The sequence below is a fragment of the Paramormyrops kingsleyae genome, chromosome 8 (genome assembly GCF_048594095.1).
Source record: "Paramormyrops kingsleyae isolate MSU_618 chromosome 8, PKINGS_0.4, whole genome shotgun sequence".
NCBI lineage: Eukaryota > Metazoa > Chordata > Actinopteri > Osteoglossiformes > Mormyridae > Paramormyrops > Paramormyrops kingsleyae.
The window spans coordinates 27,741,592-27,761,761 of NC_132804.1; the positions used below are offsets into that span (position 1 = coordinate 27,741,592).

Below are 20,170 nucleotides of genomic sequence, written 5' to 3' on the forward strand. Positions count from 1 at the left end.
TCGCAGTATTGTCCTAACCCTTACCTTTTCCGTATGCCTTCTAAGTGACGAGTCCACAAGGTGATTCCTACTTCATTGGTTACTTATACAACCATGGATCTCTGCTGCATGATCATCCTTTTGTGGATGATTATGATATATGTCTAACCTTATTTAAAATGCAATGGGTAGAATTCCATAGTGTTGTGCAGCCACCATGTGTAAAAATAATGAATCTTTTTCATTTGCTGCATGCTCAGATTTTGACTAAAGTAATTCACAAGCTGTCCGTCTTAATTGTTGACTATAAGATTGCTTTAACATGTTAAAATCTTGATGCATAGTTTAATACTACATCCATAAAATTTCATCAATAGAAATGAATCAATTCCTAATAAGAATATTAAACTAAATGCCAGGTAAAGGCCACAGTTCCCATATATTTTGAAAGATTGAAATAAAGTCAATTTTAAAACCCATTGAGTATTCTTCCATTATTTTAATAAAATAGTCACAATTTTGATCGCAGGTTACATAGCATTATTTTAAACATATATACAAATGTCACCATCTTCTGTGATAATCCAATCTGTTTCAATACTTCTGACAAGGCGGTAAACCTGTTTAGCTACAGAGCTAAAAAAGAAAACGGCACATTAAGATTGCAGAAACGGGAAACGGCAAAAGCAACATTTATGGTCATGTATTCAGGCAGAAAAAAATGTTAGAATAAGCTACAAGCATAACAGGTAGTAAGTGAACCCCTGAAAAAGAAAAAGTTCTTATATTTTGAACCACAAACTGAAAGATCAAAATCTGAATCAGGAAAGGTCTGTGAAGTCCATACTAAAGTGCAATTCTATCCCCATTGGCATTTTTAAAGACCTTTTTTTTAAAAAAAAAAAAAAATATATATATATATGTATAATAATAAAACTTTAGAGAGAATGAGATTGTCTATAAATTGGGGACTCTAAAGCAGGAAATATGATTTATTCTTCATTCATAAAGTAAACCAGTATCATCACGGTAGCCATATTAAATATAGAATGCTCAGTGCGGACACATGGCTCCTACAAGAAAAAAAAAAACAAAACACACGAACCAATGAACGCTTTCTACATAACTACAGATCGGCCACGAGCACTGAACCAGGAGGTTGGGTCTGGAGCCCACGACCACCATGCTCATCCACAAAGGCAGCTGACCCACTTATGATGACCACACTATGTTCATCTATTTCGTCCACAACTCTCCTCTCTGAGGTTTTTCCAGCATTTTACCAAGCTCACCTATGTGTGCAGAAGGTTTGTGTACTCAAACTATTTTACTTTCAACCCCTTTAAAAAAAATGTGAAAAGACATCACGTCAGGGTAGTCTCATGCAATTCAAATCACAAGTGTTCACGAACCTGCAAATGAACACACTGATATATACAGAAATACCGGACAGTATACCTACTGAAGATGAACAATGGATTGCTGTAATATACTGTATCCATGTCACTAACCCTTGTAAGGAATTCAAAAAAGGTTGTTTCCTCAATGCTTCTCAGGCAAGCAAAATTGGGAAACATTACCTGGAGAACTTGGGAGTGGAAAGAGACAAAAAGTGTCTCAGACTCTTCTGATAGTATGAAGGCGTTGGGAAACTCCTTAACGATGCGTTTGAGCAAAGAAAGAATAACCAGGGAGAACATGAGAACACATTCATTCACAAAGTGTCCTTAAACTGTGAACACATTCCACACAGCAAAGAGGACACCCTGAAGACACCTGCATGTGGATTTGGCATGGCTAGAGAACTCCAAATCATTTACACAAGAGTTTTGAATAATTATACATACCACTTGTTATTTCACTGAAGATCAAGTATGACTGCTTGAGAGTATGAAAATCTTAGATTCTGAAATGTTTCTACATTTATAAACATTTTACAATGATCAGTTATCCATGATAAAAAAAATGGGCACAAAAGGTTTAAGTATTTTTTAAGATAATATTAATAATGTTAAACTTCCCGGATTCCAACATTTGAAAATGTTGAAAGGCAGGAATATTATTAGCAGGACACTCCAAAGGAATGATATATATATATATATATATATATATTTAAAAAAAAACAGTTCAAAACACATTCATCATCAACACTGCAATCCTAACACAAACAGGCAGGCAGAAACACCTTCCTGTGCGAGACAGGATCTGTCTCAGGACAAAGTTGACATTTCTCCCTCACAGGTAATATGAAGTGCTTGAAATGCTGTTCTACTAGGGGTTTATGTTCAGTGCATCAGATGCACCATGGAAATGCTGGACTAATCAACTATTTGAAAGGCACCAAGGTAAATGCTGAATGACTTACAGCATCATATAAAACAACAGTAAACCTCTGATACTTAACTAAAAGAAAAAGGGCTCTTTAAATGATAAAACTGTGGCATATATTAGTCCGAAGTAAAATGGTAGAAATGACAAATGACAAGTTTTTTGGTTGCCATTAACAATGCCTGAATGTGACCTTATTTCACAGGTGGGGCTTACAATGACAGGAAGTACTGCAAAAAAAATAAGGACAGGAGCTCAAGTCACGGTACCCAAGATGCTCTGCATATGACCGGACGGCACTCCTCAGACCCGGTGGCCAGACATAAACAAAGAAAAAGGACGTCTCAAAAGGCTACAAAAATGAAATCAATATTACAAAAAATGAAATGGAAAAAAAATAAAGCATAAATGCCACAAAGGGAACGAGGCCCCCCTCAGATTTTGGGGATGCTGCGGTCATTGATCTCAGCCCTCTTTAGCTTGCCCTTGCTAAAGGTCTGGATGGAGCTGAGCAGGGCACCCCGGCCCGTACCATTCACGGCCGGCAGCGGGGGAGTGCGGCCGGGCTCATTAGGTGGAGCTGGGGGAGGAGGAGGTGGTGGTGGTGGTGCTGGTGGTGCTCCTGTTTTCAAAGCAGAGGATTTTCAGTAAGGCAAACATTTAGAAACAGGAAGGAGGGAACTAGCTTTTAAAATGCATGTAATGAATTACACATGAATTAATTTTCAGTACTGGACAGGGAGAAAGCAAAACGTGGAAAAGAGGGATTTAAAAAGGGTGACATTCAGCTTAAGCGAATATATGTACTGAGTGGTGCAGATTATCTCAGAGCCTGACCAATCACGAGTATCTCGGGCGGGATACCAGTCCTGACATACTGATATCCAAGAACTGAACAATAGTGATAAGTATAGTCCATCACCCCATAAATGTCACACTCACACCCCCCACCCCCTATGGAGGGGGAAGCCCCATCAGTAAGGAAACCTGTCAGCCGAAACATCAATGGAAAGTTTGAGTAATTTCTAAAAGCATAAAATTTCATATACACACCCAATAAATAATAAAATTTAAAAAAACGCTGGTTTATATTTCAATGAGCTTTCAATAGTGATGTTTGGAGCAAACCGATATGAGATTAAACAAGAAGAAGAAGAAGTTTCACTGAGAAGTGTTAAGATCCTATAGCATACTTTAACACATTAACTATTAATAACCCCCCATGACACTATTCACTTAGTCTTTTAATTAGCAGGATGTCAGATTTAAATACAGCAGGATACTGTTCATTAAAATGAGCATAACCACACTGACTGGCAAAATCATGCACAGAGAACACTGCAAACCTTTAAAAAATGGAGTAAAATCACACTGTACACAACTGTTTTTGGTTTAGCATATTATATATTATATGTATTTGTATATTAATCCATGTCCTACCCTCCCTAAATAAAAACAAAACTGAAAATCCAAGACATAGGGCACAGTGACAAAATTATTTTCTCTATGCTTGTACTTCATTTGTTTTTTTAGAAAAGAAAAAAAAACAATAAACATGAAACGTGGCAACAACAAGCTGTCATAGGGACTTGTGCGATTAATATTTGCATCCTGGTTTCAGGGGTTAAAAGTGTGACAAATTTTCAGGGAGGACAATTTTGGTTGGTATATTATTACCAGCTCCATAAGAATGGCCAGTATGGCTGACCAGTAAACTCCTGATTGGCCAGGCTCATTTTAGGCAACACATATTAAAAATTAAAGGTATTCATGCAACTGCCAGTAAAGGTGAAGATGGGTGGCAGGCTTCTCCCTGCAAACACTTATAATTTTAGGAAGGAATTTCTGATCACTGCTTGATGGGATTCTGGATTTTTTCTGACAATGCAGTTACCAGACAGTAAAAAACCTTATTTTCTAGTAACTCAATTTTATAAAAATCTGTGACTGCAATCAAAAATGCCAAAAGTTTTGTATTTTGTTTGGTTACTTAGAATAATGGTTAGGTCTGGGTAGGGGTTAACGTTGTCATTGTTGGGATTAGTGTTTTTCCACAAAGATATGGATACAAACGTGTGTGTGTATGTGTGTGTACTGTAAGGAATCCACTTGCAGAGTCTCCGCAGTTTCAGCAAAATGGTGGTTTATTGAACAGTAAAAAAATAATATAATGTAATACAGTGTAGACATACACCGGGTATTGAAAGGCAGCTCAAATACAAATTAAGGGCAGTTCTTCACCCCCCTTTATACCCCAAAAGACCCTCCCCAACATGGTACTGTGTGTAGGTGTTGTGAGGGAATTTGCATATAAAGAGTGCCCCCCTGGAGTGTGAGGATCCTGAGGCAGGGAGGGGACAGGACAGGACGGAGACTTTCCTGTGAGAACGAATGGTAGCTCAGCCACTTCTCTGGCCACTGTCAATTGAATTATCTTCCTTAGCACCCTAGTGGTGCCGACTGGAACCCCTATTATCTTCAGAGATCATAACTTGCTAAAATTGTCTGTATCCAAATGATCAACCAAGAACATTGGGACATCTGTACTACTTTTCCTTACAGTACCAATGCATAAAACAGTGGGTTTGTTAATGATCTCTGTGATCATGGGCAGTTACAGACTCATTCAGACACCTACTGACAAATGAAACGTACTTCATGGAAAGACAACGGAAACACAAAAACAGACAATTGCCATATGGACGCAAGTGAGGAGAAAAAAAAAAAGACAAGCAAAAAGCTTAAGAGGAAAGAAAGCAGAATGTGACAGAATATTAATTATCTATATGCCACTGCAATATTCTTTTGGGTTCCGACCTTGTCTAGGTCAGTGTAAACTGTGAAGTTTCCAGTATATGCATTTGATACTTTACACTTTGGTTCATTTTCTTGCCACAAGACCTATTTCTGCTTCAGTTTCCAGCCGCAGGCAATCTAGAATATTCTAATAAATTCAACGCCAGCCAGCTGTCCAGCTCCCGAAGCAGAAATGACCATTGTGACAATCTGTTCTTACTTTTTGGAATAAGATCCTACTTTTCAAGTAGTTTTCCTTGCACTTGTCAGTCCAGAGAACATTCTGCTTATGTTCTATTTGGAGAGCAGAGATTCTCTACTCTCTTCATATAAATGCCATTCTTGCTGAATATTCGCACTAGCCAAAGAAATAAATAATCGAGGGCTCCTGTAAATGCAACATCCAAGGGCGCCAGAACACACAGACGCCTGGGTTTCATATAGTCTCCTTTGAATGACAGCGGAACTGCAATTTAACACCAAAAGAACATGCTACGATTCGAAAGGAATCAACGAAAACCCAAGTAAAACATCCAGCCCTGAACATGTCTACAGAAGTTAAAACATTTCATGCAGAAGACAGATCAACAAAGCAAACGTGAGAGGCATGCAGTAAGCACAATCAAGGCAAACACTTGTCTCCTGTCAATATTTAGGAAGATTCCCCACTAAATTTCACCCTCATTTATCAGTTTTCACCTTCAATGTCCCTAACACCGGCAACCAGCAACTCAAAGGCACCTGACAGACAAAGTGACGGTCAATGCAGTGGTATATTATACCACTCAGAACCGACCCACGATTGTGAGCTGCGCCGGACTTCACCTTTAACTATTCACACACCCCCACTTTCTGTCCCCTCAGCACAAAGACAAGGACACGACCACGAACAAAGGACAGCCAGGACAGGAGCACAGCGCTGAAGCACACAGCGAGACAGACTCCCGTGTGCTTCTCTACAGGGGGGAATATCTGACATAACTCATTTACAAATGTGCCTTCAAGCGGTTCACTTTGCAGACTGTGGCTTTTTAAAGGTGCATTAAACCTTTTTCAAAGCAGGTATGAAAATTGCTTTTTGTTTTCAAAAGAGATGAAGCAAAAGTAACAAAGATTTAGTAGACTTGGCAAACATAACTACTGACCAATTTGGTTGAAGATGATAATCAGCCAAAGCCAAGCTGGCAGGTTTGAGCAACCATCAGGATGATTTGATTTTTATAAGTGGGCGGAGCTATCAAATCAGGGACCAAATTATGCATGACATTTACATGTATTGACCTGTGAGTTTCTCATTCTCCGACTACAATACCATCGTTCCTCGCTGCAATATGCAGGGAGGCATCTTTGTCTTAACAGGTTAGCCAAATGATGCTTCATTTACTGTAAATTCTCACCAGAGAAATTAAATATCAACCACAAACATTAAGGTAAAATTCACGTATAGACAATGTCTGAAAAAATTTATTGCATAAACAATTCGCAAAAGTGCAGCCACCTAAAGAAATGTGAGTGCAGGAATTAGTTTACGCCTCCATCTCTTTTTAGAAAACGTAGTCAGTGCATCCGCAGCTTAAGCCCAGACAGGCAACGGATGGGGAGAGAGCTCTGCTACTGAAAGAAGGTGCTGCAGCTTTAAGGCTGGGAGGAGTCAGTAATGATTTACTTTACCCGCACGTTCAAAATGGAGCATGCTCTAATTTGAAGAGAGCAGAGGAGGGAAAGAGAGGCAGGTCAACGTTACTGGTCATTTGAACATAATCAGAATGAAATGTCCATCTAAATCACATGTTCAGTCACCAATTAGTCAAAATGGAGAATCAATCACCTTGTTACATGTGACCAAAGAATATCACGCGCTAAAAATGATATAAAAATTAATTTACAGAAGAATCATTATTTCTGCAATCGATGTGATCTACTACAAATGCGTTAGTCTCGATTGGGTTTCCAGGCTACAATTGATTTAATTAGTCACTGTCCATAATTGGAGACACAAAGCAACAACCATGCTTCTGATCTGAACACAAAACATCAGCACAGATCATTACATGTCAACATGGGGGGGGTGGGGAAGAGAGTACCGTGACCCAGGGGCTTACCTGTCATTGGGGGAGGGGTGGGGGACGAAGGTGATGTCAGAGGTGAGCTGGCACCCGAACCTGCGGAGAACATTCAGCTAAATTTAAAAATGGGAGGGGGGGTGAGCATCTGTTGCATCATGTCTTAAATCTGCGCCCCACTATTGGTCAGCAGCTCACAAAGAGAAAAGTCCACTGAAACTGTTTTTCAAGACCAAACCTAATATAGGTCATTACACTAAGTCATAAAACAAACTCCATGGATATATAACAACTTCCTTTAGCCCATTTCATTACTTCAATAAAAACCCTAAACTAAATTTAAAAAGGCAAGAATGTCATGTGATATCTGAGTGCTGTAACCCAGGTATAAAGAAACACAGGATTTTTACTCAAAGCAGACTATCAACACTGCAGATGACAAATGAGATTTGAAATTTACAGACTTCCACGGACCCCAGACCAAAAAGATCAGTGTAACATTGTTTTGCTAATGTGCCTGAAGGGAATTTTCTTCGTAAACATTCAACAGCTAATGTCGGTATTGCATTAGATTTTATGTCACCCCTCAAAATAATACAGTTACCACCTCATTCATTTGGTGTGTGCAGAGTTAAAGACAATATGAAACTATCACATTAACCTCCTTTGCATGAAATGCATTCAAAGCCCAGCCCTTAGAACCTCAATCCCAAGGATGTCCCCTCTTGACTTGCTACCCCTGGACGACATACCAGAATTGTTGTTGTATTTGGCAGAAAGGTCTTCTTCATTTTCATAAGCCGACTGTCTGGATTTCTGAAACAATTCATTTATGGTGTATAATTGACATATATTACAGCCACAAAGAGGTCCATTCTGTCAGAAGAGATTCACTGCAGACATTTGGCAGACCTTCCTGGCCAGGATCTTCCTCTTCTTCTTCTCCTCCTCTGACCCGTGGTGTGACTGGGCTCTGGTCAGCCGTCGGTGCTGATGTATCTGTAGGGGAGAGCGACCATTCGCTGACCTGCCTGTACCCAATGTACACCAGGCTGCCTATCGAAATCTTATTTTTCTGAATAATGGAATTCATAATATACACACAAAGCTCCGTGAACACAAAAGTAGATCCAAGCAGCACCCAGGAGAGACCAGAGTGCGACTTTAAGATCACTGTCTGGCACAGCGGGGAAACACTGACCACTTTCTGTTCCTCCTGTAAGCGTTTTTCCAAGCTTTCTTTGGCGATTTTCAAGGCGTCCTTCAATTTGGCCGTAATCTACAGCAGAGAACAATTCAAATGCTATTTTGCAATCTGGCATGTTTATAAAGCTGTATCAATGTTAGGAGTCTCATACTGGGAAAAAAAACATTAAAAGCTACACAGTAACCCTTACACATTCGCAAGGGTTAGGGGCGGAAGAACCTTGCGAATGTGACAATTCGCGAATAATACTTGGATGCCCGTAACAGTCTGCTAAACTGAGCAATGACATAAAATGTCTACTTATTATCAATTTCAAATGAAACAGTACTGTACTGTACTCACTGCATGTCAAATTACTTTGAGATTTCCTATCAAGGTCTTTTTATATAATATACAAACCATCTAAATAATGCCGCTGTATGTACAAAGTTACTACTCCACACACTGAGAGCACTATATTTTGGAAATTTTAATTTTAAATTTACGGCACTGAAAAGTTTAGAAGTTACCACGAGAAAGGCAAGATTCCACGGTCAAAAAGACAGCTGACGTGAGTGAGGCTGGGGGCCGAAACAGCGATGCAGGATGCACCCCAGCCAGGACTTTTAATATTAAAGATACAGTATGTACTTACACTAACAAATATTATGCATTACGAATATTTATATATTATATAATTTTATGTGATCCAAATCATTTTCGGTATTGTTTTTGGCTTACAAGTTTCTGCAATCTTTCGACAAGCTCCAAAAATTTTCCAGTTTAATTGCTCACGGCCAAATCGCGAATAACTGAAACCGTGAAACGCAAAATGCACCAGTGTGATGGGGTTACTGTACTTGGTGGTGTTTAAACTGAGGGAAATGCATTTTGGGATTGACGTCCATTCTGACCCGTCGCTCACCTTGAACTGGAGCTTCTCGGAGTTCATTAGCAGCATGTCACTGAACAACCTGGTGGGGGAGGGAATTAATGAACGTGTCACAGGGACGTGGGAGACACCGGACTATGGCGTATGGAGTGCGGCATGCCGACATCATCAAAACCACAGCGCGGCAGTTACTCACGGCGTCTGCAGGAGTTGGCCAACCGTGGGCATCCCGGTCTTGCAAGCTTCCGTAGACAGGATGGAGTGCAGCACGGACACTGAGTGGAAGATAGGGGACTGGGTGACACTTAGCCTCTGGGGCATTTCCGAGCCCGCCCCCCCCCTTCCTTAGTGAATCCACCCAATGATGACGAATCATTTTCGCAACACCAAGCACCACTCCGGTTGCTGATGCTGTAACTCAGCTTGGCTTTCACTAAGAGCAGAACACTTAACGAAAAGGCTAAATTCACTAAGGAAACAGGGCTTTTTTTTTGTTTTATTTAGACAGGTGTTGCTGGAGGCTAACAGTTTGATTTGCTGGTTCCCCCTCCAAAACTCAATTGCACCAGTTATGTTTTGGATGGGATTTAATTAATTAGAGGCATTCATTACATTAAATGGTATGAATCTGCTCCACTAAAAGGGTAAACAGTTCATAACCAAGAATGCAACTTGACCATTTGATCACCATTTTAACACGTAAAGAGGCACAGATCAGAAACCCTCTCATTCTGGAGTAATCTGATTTTTAGGGGACCTTCTTCAATAACTAAATGCAAATGTTGACCTTTGACCTACGCTACACACACATTAGCAATTAACAGAGAGAAGGTCAGAGTCGTTACCGACCCACAGATGGTGAAGGAGCGGGAGGGAAGTGATCCACGGGCACCGTGTCGGGGGGCCTCCCGTATGTCATCTCGTACAGCACGTGCCCGAATGAGTACACGTCGATGCTCTCTGTCGTCTGAAACGGCCAAAATCACAGCAAATCAGCAAATGTGATGTAATGGCGTCAGACATGAAGCCTATTTTAGAGTATGTAAGAATATGCAAGAACCAGAGGTGGAGATTTCAGGTCCAGAGAGTACTCAACCAACCAGTTGAGTATAAAGAGTCACAGTCACAGAGTAATCTATGGAAGCCCGTTTCCGCCAGGTAGTAAAAAAATATAAGCCACGGAATCTCGCAATTGCGACTTAGTAAGTCACAATTGCGACTTTATATCTCGCAATTGCGACTTTATATCTCGCAATTGCGACTTAGTATCTCGAAACAAGTTTCTAGCTTTAATAACTTTTCACGGAAGTAAGGTGGGGTGTTTTTAATGACAGAATCGTGTTGCCAGTACACATACAACGATGCACACCGATTATTTTTGCGCTTCAAACCATTTCGTGATTTGTGCAAAATCATGTTAATAGCTAATATTATAGGTGCTGTCAGCTGTAATGACAGGGTGGTTTAGCATTTTGGGCTCATGGCGACTGATGCACACCCCTTTGTTTCCCAGATTGCTTTACGTACAAATTTTATTTAATTTCTGAATGTTTGAATGTATCCGTATAATGTGCAATGGGACAATACATGAATGGGTTAATAACTTTAAAACTAGACAAGACAGGCACTTCTAGTGAAGTGTGCTTTGATCAGTGGACTACAGGGAACAATGCACACCCCTTGGATTTTCAGAATAACTTTCTCTCTATCAGTTATTAATTATATATTGTATCCATATTACATGGCATAGGGGTAATGCACTAAAGGGTTAATAGCTCCGAAACAAAATGAGACAGCCATGTCCTATGCAGTGTGCATGGATCAGGGGAACCTGGGGGACAATGGACACCCCTTGGATTTTCAAGATCACGTTCTCTAAAACAGCTATTAATTAATACACTGTGTGCATATTACATGCCATAAGGGCAATGCACTAAAGGGTTAATTGCTCTAAAACAAAATGGGACAGCCATGTCCAATTGAGTGTGCTTTCATCAGTGGAGTCTGGGGGACAATGCACACCCCTTGGATTTTCAAGATCACTTTCTGTCTAACAGTTTAATTATTACATCATATCCATATTACATGCCATTGCTCCATTTCATACATATTGACAGTTAATTGATAACACAAATTAATCCATAAGTAAGTTGTAAAGTGTGATTTAGGCAGTGCACCGTGGGACAAAGTAAATGTATCACAGCTGAATTGCTTGATTACGTGTTTCGTAATCGGTGTGCATCGTTGTCTGTGTACTGGACAACACGATTCTGTCATTAAAAACGCCCCACCTTACTTCCGTGAAAAGTTATTAAAGCTAGAAACTTGTTTCGAGATACTAAGTCGTAATTGCGAGATATAAAGTCGCAATTGCGAGATATAAAGTCAGAATTCTGACTTACTAAGTCGCAATTGCGAGATATAAAGTCAGAATTCTGACTTACTAAGTCGCAATTGCGAGATATAAAGTCAGAATTCTGACTTACTAAGTCGCAATTGCGAGATATAAAGTCGCAATTGCGAGATATAAAGTCAGAATTCTGACTTTATAAGTCGCAATTGCGACATATAAAGTCACAATTGCGAGATATAAAGTCGGAATTGTGACTTACTAAGTCGCAATTGCGAGATTCCGTGGCTTATATTTTTTTTACTACCTGTCGGAAACGGGCTTCCATAGTAATCAACTGGTTGGTTGAAACGAAATCTTTGTCTAGATTTCTACTCTCTGGACCTGAAATCTCCACCTCTGGTAAGAACCAATCACAGCATCCACTTTTAGCTGTTACTACTACTTACATTTACTAACTAGCTACATTTATTTAGCAGACACTTTTATTCAATGTACATTTTTGCGAAATCAGGGTCAGCCAGTCCCTGGAGCTAAGAGTTAAGGGTCTTGCTCAGGGACCCAATGGTGACATCACTCTGCTGATCCTGGGATTTGAACCTGTAACTTTCCAATTATGAGCAGAGAGTCTTAAGCCACTGAGCCACATGCTGCCCCAAGTAGCAGAATACCAGCAGTAACTTACGTTGATTTTCCGGAACTGTGTGATGTAAGATCGGTAGTAGGAAGGAAGGCCGAGCAGCGAGTTTTCTATGTCCAGGAGTTTGCACGTGTCGTCTTCTATCAGGACGTTGGAAGCGTGGAGATGTCCATAAGGGATTCCTTTGTCATGAAGAAATTTAAGGACCTGATTTAGGAAGGATAACAAAGTTAATTTTGAACCAAGTTTCGGAATGGTTGTGATGCCATGCTGGATTTTTTCAGTCACCATTGCAAGTTGTAACCTGGAGCAGACTATCTGTACAGGGTTGATGTTCGGGGAGACAAAAGACATTGATGAAATGCAAGATAAGACTGAAATGCCATGACTGTGGAAAGTATGTTCGTGACAGTAAACAGGGGAACCAGAAGCCATTATATAAGACCGACACAGAATCACAACAGACTGTCATTTATATGGACAGTATTTTATAGAGTTTACACTGGCCATGCAACTCTGGGGAAGGGAAAAACTAAATGGGCAAACAACAGTGAAACATCACTATGATATTCCAACCCAGAAAATGACTGTTAACTGATGCATTCATTCAGCGCTGAGGTATGGGGACGACAGTGCGTATAGTCACCATACCTCCAGTATCTGCCTTCCGAACGTCCTGATCTGCTGAAGCTCTAGGCCCTGGATCTTCTTGGGGTTACAGTACTTCTTCAGGAAGGGTTCTCTGGGTTTCACCTTGGGAACAGAGGAAGTCGTCAACATAACCAAATTGCTGTTGATTGGCAGGTGCGACAGCCAGTGCAGACACTAACACCCAACAGTGCCCCATTCCCCCATTTAAAAGAATGCATGACAAGAACAACCAGAGTAACACATGAAAGGTCCACCATTTTTAGAAGATACAACAGATCCATGATAAATGTAATACAACTCAAGTCAGGTCAGGTTGGGGAGCAAACACTGGTACAGTGCTTGGACCCCCCAGGCCAACACGCGTAGGAATACGAGTGAGATAATTAACCACTGCAAGTGTAAATTCACATGCACTATTTTTGAGTGTCAAGTTTTCATTGTCACGTGTTCTGAGGAACACAGTGAAATTCTTGTGCCGCAGGTGCAGGGGGGGGCAATAGGCAATAAGTGTCAAATGGGAGGCTGACATAAAAAACAGAAAATAGCTGATCTCATCTTTATCAGTATGTGAACGACGATCACACATTCAACTGTATAGCTGGTCAAGCGAGGCAGACACTCCTGCCTGGCCAAAATAGCACTGGGTGAAAAGGGTGATCAGCACGGAGAAGAGGAACCTGAACACGGAAGGATCGAAAAGGAGCTTTGTGTGTTTCCAAAAATCCCGTAGGGCATCACACGTGTCCGAAAGGCAGGAGAAAGAATGACAAGCCTCACCTTACATATGTGATCCCGCAACGTGCCTTTCTCACTAAAGACACGGATCAGCAGGGCGGAGGACTCGCTGGTGCTGGCGAAGGTCACAGGAAAGATGTAAGGGTTCTGGAAGGATATAGAGAGGGAAGTAATAAATCAATAAAGTGGACCGATTCAAAAGGGAACCGTGTTTTAACTTGGAGAGCAGTCAAGCTATTAGGGGAAAGACGACGGAAGATCGTGAATGGTAAGGCACGTCGTGGTAACTCTTCAGAAATGGAATCGGGGACTTTTTCTAAGGGAAAAACATCCATGCGTTAAGTACCAGAAAAGGACGGAGCATTTGCATTTGTTTGTTTTCCTGATGCTTCTGAGGCGCAGATAGTGCATCACAAGGATATGGTTGTCAAGGAGCCAACTAGGCATAATTGTGGCTAGACTGAACTTCCAAAGAGTGAACAGTAATAGATACAAGTTAGCAATGGAGCAAGAGCTATACAATGCATTTGAAATACAATGATGAAATGATCCATTATGAGTAAAAGAGTACAGGTACACTGGAATGCTTCTTATCGCCTATTCTAGCTTGCTCTCCTTTGAGATGACCACATAGTTTAAAGCTCAGGTTCCAAGTGCAGGGTCAAATCATTTTTCTAGTGCGCCTGGAGCATTTTGGGGTGTTAAGGACCTTGCTTGAGGGTCGAGGCTGAGGCACAGAGGCCTAACCGACTGAGTCACACAAAACAGGAACCTGAATGAAGAGCTGTTCAAATCAATACAAGAGCAACCAATATGATATAAATGTCTAAATAATACTATGCAATACAATATAAAAGCTGTCTGTCCACTGGGCTTGTATTCGTGTTTAAGGTATCAGGAGAATGATGGCCCACTTTCCCATAATTCCTTGAAGACAGAGATGAAACTGCAGCAGTGTGATGAACACAGGGTGGGGAAGAGCAAAGTGTAGAAAAAGTGAAGCATTTATCGCTGAAGAAAGTGGCACCTTCCCAGCATCCCGGCCGTCGGCTGGGTGTCACCGAGCCCCACCGAAATTACTTCACAGCTGAAGTGTAATCTATGCCTTCTGGTTAAACACTCAAATGCCCACAGGCTCCCAAGAGAGGGGGGGGGGGGGGCTGGGGGTAGATAAAGATAGATAAAGAACGGGAAAAGAGGAAGTCGGCCCTTACCGAGATTGTGGGAAGGAGCTTCATCGCAGACTGAAGGTCCTTGTCTGACAGGAATTTATCAGGACCCAGGTCAACCTGAAGAGGTTAAGACAAGTATGGGGCATCAAGATAAACAGGGATGCGAAACAAGCGGCCAAATACTCAAATGAACTTTTTAAAATCTATCTAGCAGATGCTGTTATCAAAATCAATGTAAAGCGAGGTCACCCAGGCCCTGGAGCAACTGGGGTTTAAGAGCCTTGCTCAAGGGTGAAATCACTCTGGGTGGTGTGTTGGGTCGACAATTACGAGAATGAATCAACATTTTTACAGTATCTTGTGTCATAGTAAATATACATGTAAAGTTTGACAGCAAAGCCAAAGTGAAAAGTAACCTTGGGAGTTTTGTAAGTGCTGCAGAGGGTAACGGCAAACGATCATAACTGGCTGCAGCTATTTACGTAATCTGCATCTTGCGTAAAAAATGGGGAAAGGTAGATCTGGGTTAGGTCTCACACGTGGAGAGGCCTGTTACACAGGCTCCTAACCAGTACTGGTTAAAGCGGCACTTACCCAGCTTAAGACTTGTCGTTCCTTTGGCTGTTCTTTGTTTTTCACTAGAAAATACCTCTTCCGTATCCGCCAGCCTAACACGCAAAGAGGAGAAACCGTTACCCTCTTATTTCAGAAGCTGCTCCCCAAAGACGCCGGCATAAGTAATAACTCAAAGAGCAAATTTCTAAACCTCACACAGTCGACGGAATTCGTTTAAGAGAATTTCTGTGAACTCAGTGAGTTTTGGAAATTTCACGGAAGTTTTTTGCAGCACTACATGAGGAGTGTGTGAAAACTGCAGCATATTCGGAGAAGGCTGTCTTTAGGTCATTGATGATCTCAGAAACAGCAAAAAAAGAATTAATTTTGGAAATGTGCTGACGCATGTCTCTTTAAAAAGGCCACATCCTGTAAGTGATGCTAGAAAACTCTAAGCCTTGTGAAACGGGTCTGGCCTTAATAAAACAAAGGTGACAGCATTGATGCATCTGCAGCTGGCCAGTTACATGCCTACATTTTCCCAGCATGCAGCAGGGCACTTTCAGGCTGAAAAGGAGACACTCACCTATATCCTTCAAAGGCTCCACTACCTCCCACTTTGGGTCAGATCTGAAGAACATGGACACCTGCTGTAAAGCTATTTCTGTAAATAAAGAAGGGGGGAAAGGACGATCTAAAACGTGCGCCAATAATCTATCCAAAAGCTATGAGATTTAAATTTAGTTATCGGATGCTTTGTTCCAACATTATTTTTTTTCTTTGAGAGTGCAGGGACAGGTAGCCCTGGGAGGAACCAAGGGTTAAGGGCCTTGCTAAAGAGCCCAACAGCAAAATCAGTCTGCTGATTCGGGGATGGAACCAGCAATTTTCCAATCATGGGCAAAGCAATCCAGCTTGCTGAGCCACACACGGCCAACACGCAAAGCTCACTCGGCACAAAATAAGAACCTTCCATGATTTGGTTTGGCTAGAATACAAACCGTTATACCGAGCGGAGGGCCAACCCACCCAAACAGCTTCAGCAAACCTTGCTGACACCATCTACCCTCCTCAGGTCTCACCCGTGTAGTTTGCAGAGTAGTTATTAGTGTCCAGAAATTTCTTGACCAGCTCGCTGCTGGAAAGGATGTGGTGCGAGGTGATGAAGTTCAGGTAGGCCTGCAGGCCCTTCTGCCTTTCAGCGATAAACTCCCTGTCCATGTTTCCTATCAACTTCTTGGGCGGAAGAGGCAGGTTGATCCCAGAGATCTGCAGGGAGAGGGAGAGGCATTCATTTGCCCCAGGTGAGTTTTGGGGGGGGGGTGTGAAATTAAAGGCGGCGAACACCACCTACATCAGTGAGCATGGTTCCCGATCACAGTCAAAAGAGAGACACTTACCAACAAGCTGTTGTTCAGCATGTCAAAGTCGCTATATCGCCTTATGACCTGAAAATATTTAGGTCAAAGTGGTTGGTACAATGAACAAAGCTCAATTATTGTGAACATTGTGCCTGACTGACTTTTGGGTAAAGGCTCACTTCTTTAACAAAATGTAAATTCAAACAAGCGATATACAAAAACAAACAGCAACAGGCTCGGAAACAACACCAAGAACATTTAAGTTCTCATTTTAAAGGTTAAAATACCAAATTGCAATAAAAAGAAATTTACCTGCCAACTGTTCTCTGATGAAACACCCCTCTGAACACGAATGATATATTCCTGGTTGGAAAAGAAAATGAAAAAAATAGTTCCTAATCATTCAGATTGACAAAAAGTACATATACAATTCCACCCCTCGCATGCCCGCATGTGGCCAATGACAATCATGTGAGCAATGACAATGAAACAGTCTCATAAAATGTTCTGTCTGTGCTGCTCCCTGCTACCAAATGCTTGTGATAACAGTGTAGCCTTTCACTCTCTCACACACATAAATACACCCCATTTTCAGAACCGTATTGTGCCCTTAATTACATTCTTTATGGTACGTGACCTGGAAGGTAGCGTGTTACACAGGGATAGTGTAAATGGTTAACACTGACGAGACCTGACTGGCCTGTAATGTGGAGGCATGTTCGAATTATGCTGGTATACACATTAACCGATCAGAAACAACGTCACCTGCGTGACTCCACAGGTCACAAACTGGTCGTGTTGCCTTTAAATGTCCCACATACAGGATCGAGAAACAAACAAAAAGGACAGAAACTCTGTAATAAACAGTGCAAACTGGCATGCAGTGTACCATGGGGATTATATACAGAGAACATAACAAGGAACAAAAGACATTCCCGGTCAAGAATAACTCTTACTGATTAATATTTACTCTTGAATCTGCACTATTAATGGGTCGTAACGCCTGTCGTTCGCAGAGACCAATCAACATTCTTCCCGTGTAAACAAAATTGGTGCAAATATTGTATATAAAGTGTTTTTGCTGAATTTTACATTAAACTATAATTAGGCTACAAAACAATGAGGAATTATCCGGTTTAAGATCAGAATTGTTTTTGTCCGAGGAACAAGCACTTCGTGACCACTACCTATATACATATACAGGGTGTCCATAAAGTCTCTTTACAATTTCAAAAATGTATTACAAAGGCAAATGAAAAGTCACATATGTGGAAATTATTACAAAATGAGACGTATATATTTAAGTTTTTTTTGCCTCATTTAATACACCTCTATATGGGCACCATTAGTCGCACGAAGCACATCAAGATGGTACTGGATTTCTTGCCAAGTTCGCTGTAACATACCCTCATCATTGGTGGCAATGGCATCAGTTATCCTCTGCTTTAGATTAGTGATGTCCCCTACCTTTGTTTGCAATGTGATTAAAAACTTTGATAACCACTAAGTACATGGAACAAATCTGATGAGTTGCCTCTGTAATACATTTTTGAAATCGTAAAGAGAATTTATGGACACCTTGTATATTGTTTAATTATAGGTTGTACTGTGACATCTAATACCTAATATGTAACGCCAGTTCTTATTCTGCTTATATCTAGTTGGAGGGCATATCCCATAATGTAGTTCTACTTTTTAGAGTAGTATGTAAATAATGACAATGAGGGATGCGGCGTACGGAACAGGAGCTTACTGTTTTGTTTACACTAATTTGGACCTTTATGTCAAAACCCATGACTAAACAGGAATTCTGAAACCTCAACAAAAGTGACAATTTCGCTGACACAAAAACATCATTTAAACCCAAACACAGAGGCTCTCTGGTCTGATCCTGTTACTATGAATAAAAAACTAAAAAAATAATAATAATAATGTGAGAATTGTACAGGAAGACTTTGTTTATAAAAACTATTTTGCTTAAGTTTACAGAAATAAGCTACAATTTCTATTCTGGATTCTGCTTTACAGGAAAACGGCGACACCAAAACTGCCCTAATAAGTGCATACTCTATATCCTGACAATATGGACATCAGCACTTTTCATGCCAGACCTTCTGGGCGCAAATTCAGGGTTGAAGGACGTGCAGGATCAATGATCGTTATTTACAAACCTCTCACACGCAGAGCTACACTAAGTTTTACAGTTTCGATTTCCGCATAACCCATCACTTCAGAAACTAAACACGGATCACGAACTCAGAACTGCAACTGGGTGAGAAATACTCTTTGTAACAATAAGGAATAAGGAAATTTACGCACCAATAACACCTATGCACTAAATAACACAAAAAATAAGCAAAACCCGATTACTAGATACTTCTGCCAGGGCAAAATAAAGATCCAGAATTTAATGTTGCCCACGTCATGCGGGAACTGAAAGAGAGATATTCAGAAATATCGAACAGGCAGTCAATTTAAGCATTAATAATCTCTTAAACATGCAAGCAAAACCTGGAAAACATGGCATTTAAAAAATACCAGCTCGGCTGCCAGCCGAGCCCGAGTCTCACAGGTACGGCAAACAGACAAAGTCAACTGACAGGTCCGGCGATCCGGGATGGAGAGTCAGAAACCCGGGCTTCGTACCGCGACCCGGCCGCCTGTCAGGTCGCGCAGCACGGGCAGGCGGCTCCGGGGCACCGCTTGGCGGCTGCTCCGCGTATGGAGGCCCTGCTGTAGCCCGTTGGACAGTGGGGGAAACGCCGACGCCGCTTACCGTGTGCGACTGCAGACTCTGGCTCGCCTCGATCACGGCCGTCAGCGGCACCGTGTCGTCGAGCCGGAGCTTCGCCACCGACGGCTTGTCCAGGAACGCCATTCCAGTGGGAGGAAAAAAGAGGAAGAAAGGGAGAGAGAGAAAGATGGGGGAAGAATATATATATATATAAAAAAAAACGAAAACGGCGGAAGTTTCCAGCAGCTTTCACTATGCGGGATCAGTTCAGGAGGATCGGCAGCCCCGGCCGGATACGGAGCTGTACCGGCCAGAACCTGCGGAGCGTCTGAGGGGCGGAGAGACGGAGCTCCGGGCGACTGTGTGATGTTTCATTAAGCTGCTGAGCGGAAGCGCGTAATGATCCCGAGGTGCGAAGCTGAAGCCAGGCCAGGTCCGGCCCGAAACGGGGTGCGCCAGCAGCGACCGGGACCGCGGCACGGAACCGGCAGCAAATGAGTCTTATAAAATACACTTAAACCTTAAAGGCGACTATAAGCGTATGTGGATAAGGAAATATTTAAACCTTGTCACTTAGATCTTTACAATACTGTTTATGATGGTCAGAAAAATCTACGTTTTCCCATTTATCCCCCAAACACAGTGTTCCAGTGTTCCTTCTGAAACAGAAGATACGACGGAAAACCTACAAAAACTATTACTTGCATTAAAAAAAAATCAATCATAAT

General features: G+C 41.5%; 1 protein-coding gene across 3 annotated transcripts; it reads right to left on the bottom strand.

Moving 5' to 3' along the window:
* Positions 1–458: 458 nt before the first annotated feature.
* On the bottom strand, positions 459–19,876 carry pxk (PX domain containing serine/threonine kinase). Of its 3 annotated transcripts, XM_023799639.2 has the most exons (19): positions 19,485–19,874; positions 17,021–17,071; positions 16,748–16,795; positions 16,430–16,616; positions 15,934–16,011; positions 15,387–15,460; positions 14,835–14,909; positions 13,663–13,767; positions 12,886–12,987; positions 12,280–12,441; positions 10,094–10,211; positions 9,441–9,519; positions 9,278–9,326; positions 8,368–8,445; positions 8,079–8,165; positions 7,919–7,982; positions 7,206–7,265; positions 6,775–6,799; positions 2,790–2,929 (listed from the first exon to the last, which is right to left on the bottom strand). In XM_023799639.2, the coding sequence occupies exons 1-18, from the start codon at positions 19,584–19,586 to the stop codon at positions 6,783–6,785; spliced, it is 1,536 nt and encodes a 511-aa protein (XP_023655407.1). In that variant the 5' UTR covers positions 19,587–19,874; the 3' UTR covers positions 2,790–2,929; positions 6,775–6,782. The 3 variants fall into 3 exon arrangements, with proteins under 3 accessions (XP_023655405.1, XP_023655407.1, XP_023655406.1); XM_023799637.2 differs by lacking the exon at positions 6,775–6,799 and having other exon boundaries at positions 459–2,929; positions 19,485–19,876; XM_023799638.2 differs by lacking the exon at positions 2,790–2,929 and having other exon boundaries at positions 4,434–6,799.
* Between the last annotated feature and the right edge of the window lie 294 nt (positions 19,877–20,170).